Here is a 4,120-nt window from a genome sequence, read left to right on the forward strand (position 1 = left end):
GCACAATGACCACATATGGTCATGGCCAAAAATATCGGTACCTCTGTGTTTCTGTCAGAACACGCACCATGATTCCCCAAAAAACTTGTTGTAACCACTAATTCTTTGGTCTTTTCATATTTATTTCTTTTTTTGCATTGAAACAACACAAAGCAAAGGAGCATCACATGCTTGATGATTTTGAAAAGGTGTCAATAATTCTGTCCAGACCATTTTTGGAGTTCTGTGTGGAATGTACAGTGGACACAGGAACAGCCAGATCTCTGGAGATGGACTTGTAGCCTTGAGACTGTCCATGTTTTTCCACTGTTGTGGTTCTCAAATCGTCAGATAATTTTTTGCTCTTCTTTTTTTTCCTCCATACTCAGTGTGGTCCACATGACCCAAAGGTTGAGTCAACCTTTCTCCATTTTAACTGGTTGTAAGTGTAATTTCTATACTGCCAGCACCTGTTGATTGCTACAGGCGAGTTTCATTACAAAGTAAAGGAGCATCACATGCTTGAAATACAACTATTTCTGATGATTTTGAAAAGGTGTCAATAATTCTGTCCAGACCATTTTTGGAGTTCTGTGTGGAATGTATCAGATTTGGCTTTTTGCTCTCTGCTTTTTGTGTCGTTCCAATGGAAGCAAAAGAAGTAAACATGAGAACAGCAAAGAATTAGTGATTACAACAGTTTTCTAGGAGAAGTGGTGCGTTAGCTGACAGAAATGCAGGGGTGCCAATATTTTTGGCCATGATTGTAACTTTCATAATATATTATAAGTGTAAATGAATGACCAACAGTATTCAATTTGAGCCCCCTTCAATGGATCCCTTGTTTTATTTTTTAGGAGAGACATGTTAACAGTAGTAGAGTATTTTAGAGGTTGGGACCAATTTGGTTTCATTTCAGTGTCTTCAAGATACAGCTCGTCTCACCAATGACAGGAATCTTGTGACATTTTGAAACACTTAATAAGCTGAATTTCCTACATACAGTACTTGTGTCACAATATTGGCACTATAGTTTGAAGACACTTCCTGACATTATCACACTACAGAAACTCCTCCAATTCTCCCATGTCATTGAGGATTTAAGCTGGGAGAGCATATTAGGTGCTACTGGAATGCTAAAATGTTTAACATTATAACTGCTTTATAGCTAGTGTCAATACTAAAGTGCTCAGATGTAGGTAAGAGAATCAAAACATAAACATAAATTGATTGATTGATGATTATTCCAAAGTGTAATACAACTGTAGATAAGTGGTATCTACTTCTAAAAGGAAAAGTTATCTGTTATTAGTTACCCATTGCAATTCCACTTATATTATTTGAATTGATTTAACTGACACACAAATGATTGCCAACCTTTACATTTTCACTCCATTACACTATACAGACCACATTTATTCTTTCTCATTGTGTGAACCTATAGAAATAAAACTATATGCTTTTGGTAATCACTGTCAAGCATCGGTTCATGTTTAACAAGCAGGTATGGAGACAAGGAGAATATTGATGAAAAGGAGGTGAGGATAGAGGAAGGGGTGATGATGTTTGTCAAGCAACAGAGGGCTGTTAGAGTTAGAATATAAAGTAGGAACAAAGAATTTAAACAGTGTTTAGTTGTGTGTTGATTTAAACTGCTCTGTAGATGACAGACTCTTGCAAGTATTACTACCTCCAGTCAAGGTGTTACTACAGTGCTCCTAACTCCCCCTACATTGGTATTTCACTACTAAGATGATGAAAACACATAAGACTTTTTACATTTTTTGTCTCTCTTAGCACAAAAATATCACACTTTATCCATTAGGGTTTACATCTGTTGGTACACTGGCCTGGCTCTTTGTATTTGCTGGAAAATTTGACATCAATCTAATTTGGAAAGAAATGTTTGTTAAATACACATCAATTTTTTAAATGTTGGACTAATTATAATTTTTATAAGAGTGGTTGAAGTCGTACCTAAAGACCACTTTCTTCAAAATGGTGTCCAGCTGCAGCAGTCAGCTGTTTTCAGAGAAAATCTTAATGTAGGACTAGCATGTACTGTGGAAAACACATGAAGGCTTATAGAGTGTGATTTAAAGTAGACTTTGGGTCATTCCCAAATGTGTTTAGCAGGAGCTGCTTGGTAACTCTTGCTCAGAACCTGTGTAGTACATGTTTACCAAGCTGTTATGTGGCTTACATAAACACATTTACAACAGCAATTGCCACATTTATTCCTGCTCGTGTGCAAAATGGAAACAAGCTAAGCTGATCTGGGACAAAAAACTGGTGACAGTGATTGTAACCACAGCACAGTGATATTGTCATCTTGAGCAATTTGACAACTGTAATGGTATCAAGGCCAAGTCACACCAGCATTACTCAAGTTCAAATTTGAAGAACCCATACATTTGCGCCATTGACCAATATCTTCCCATCTTGCTAGAACTGACCTTTGCATGAACAAAAAGCCGTCACCCCTCAGTTTTACTGAAGCTCCTCTGTTGCAGTATAACCTGCTTCATGACAGAGACATGACTTACATACAGTCAGGAGACAGAAATTTATTATCAGTAAATCTGTCTCAGTGTGAACTTACTGTCCTGTTAGTGACTGAATTGATAAAATTGCTTAGCTTGAGTTTTTTTATTCAGCAAAATGATGAACCATCCTGAGAAGAAAACACCTGGGGCAACAGAAACAGAAAAGGCCTGGTTGGCAGCTATTGTTCCTAGTGTTCCCAGTTAGCTGGTTGGCTCCAGTACCTAAGCAACTAGCGCTGTGAGTAGTCACTACAACAAGCTTGAACAACATTCTTCCTTGTGCCACCCTCTGGTGTATTTACAGTGATGGAACTGGAAGCAAAACTACTGCTAACTTCCACTGTCTATGTTAAACAAAACAAAGCAATGTCATCATTGCAAGGTTATTTTCATTAAATAAAATAAAGGGTGTAATTACTGGTGGTTCTTCTGGCCATTGTCCACAAGAAAATGTACTTTGTGAAATTCACCGGCCACATTTATGTTTGGAGTAGGTTAAGTGTCCCAAAGAGCTGATAAACCTGGCAGCTACAGCTAAGCAGATTTTCCCTCAAAATCGTGCATCTTAAATAAACTTAATATAGAAGCCAGCCGCTGACAGTCACTTTTCAATTTTAACAGCATTTCATAAGGCCTAGTGTGAAGAAACTAGGACACATGCGCACACACACACCCACACCTGTATCCTCAGTACAGACAGTGGTGAAGAATAAGGTGGACACTGATGTAGTGTTATAAAGACCAATTTCTTTCATGCATTTGTTGTAAGGGGGAGTGCACTTGTGTGTTTATTAGGACTTTCTGATTGCCAAATAGCAGCACACACACACGAAATGGAAGAGGAGGAAGGAAGGAGGAAAGTGAGCGCAGGACAGGTCAAATACAAGTGTGTTAACATTTAAACACAACAGAACAACCTGAGACTAGTGTGGAGGAGTTGGTGGGTTACAGGGTGGTAGAGAAAGGGAAAGGAATGAGAGAAAGACAAAGATCAACAGACCGATCTTCAGATAAGAGAGAAATAGTGCAACAAAGACAGATAAAGCGAGAGACCTCTTGAATCTGGGAGCATGAGAGAACGTAAGGGCACAAAAGGGACAAGATAAGGACAAGAACTTAGGGTAATGAGAGAGAGTTCAGGGAGGGCGGACAAAAGGGTGAAACAGCAAAGAAGAGAAGAATTGAGAAGAACAACTGAGACAGAGAAGCAGTACTGTTCAAGAGTGCGGCTGCGGAACTCCATATCCTGGTCCTGGTCTGTGGATGGGTCTCCCCGCTAGTGACTGAGAATTAGAATAAGTAGGCCCAGTTGGGTAGCTGTAGCTGCCATAGCTGTAAGAGGCTGCGTAGGGTGCAGGACCACTATGGGGGTGACTGGGGTTGTACTGGCCAAAAGCTGAGCCCGGGTATGGGGTAGGGAAGGAGGGCTGGCTTGGATAAGGGCAGGTGGCTGAAGCTGGAGGCCCGAAAGCTGGCCTGGGGCTGGAGTAGCTCCCTGCTGGGGTAAAAGGAGGGCCAGAACCTGGATATGGAGGAAACTGTGACGAGGTGTTGGCCTGGCTGGAGCCTGCCACTGCTGCTGCCACTGCCGGGGG

At 40.5% G+C, this 4,120-nt stretch overlaps 1 protein-coding gene across 1 annotated transcript in view; it reads right to left on the reverse strand.

Annotated features, from left to right (window-relative positions):
• Window positions 1-543: 543 nt before the first annotated feature.
• The window catches only part of vps37c (VPS37C subunit of ESCRT-I), a 29,538-nt gene continuing 25,961 nt past the window's right edge, over window positions 544-4,120 (reverse strand). The window contains exon 6 of the mRNA XM_020621533.1: window positions 544-4,120. Within this exon, the coding sequence (XP_020477189.1) occupies window positions 3,743-4,120 (378 nt within the window). The 3' untranslated portion in view covers window positions 544-3,742.

This window comes from Monopterus albus, unplaced genomic scaffold, assembly GCF_001952655.1.
Source record: "Monopterus albus unplaced genomic scaffold, M_albus_1.0 scaffold260.1, whole genome shotgun sequence".
NCBI lineage: Eukaryota > Metazoa > Chordata > Actinopteri > Synbranchiformes > Synbranchidae > Monopterus > Monopterus albus.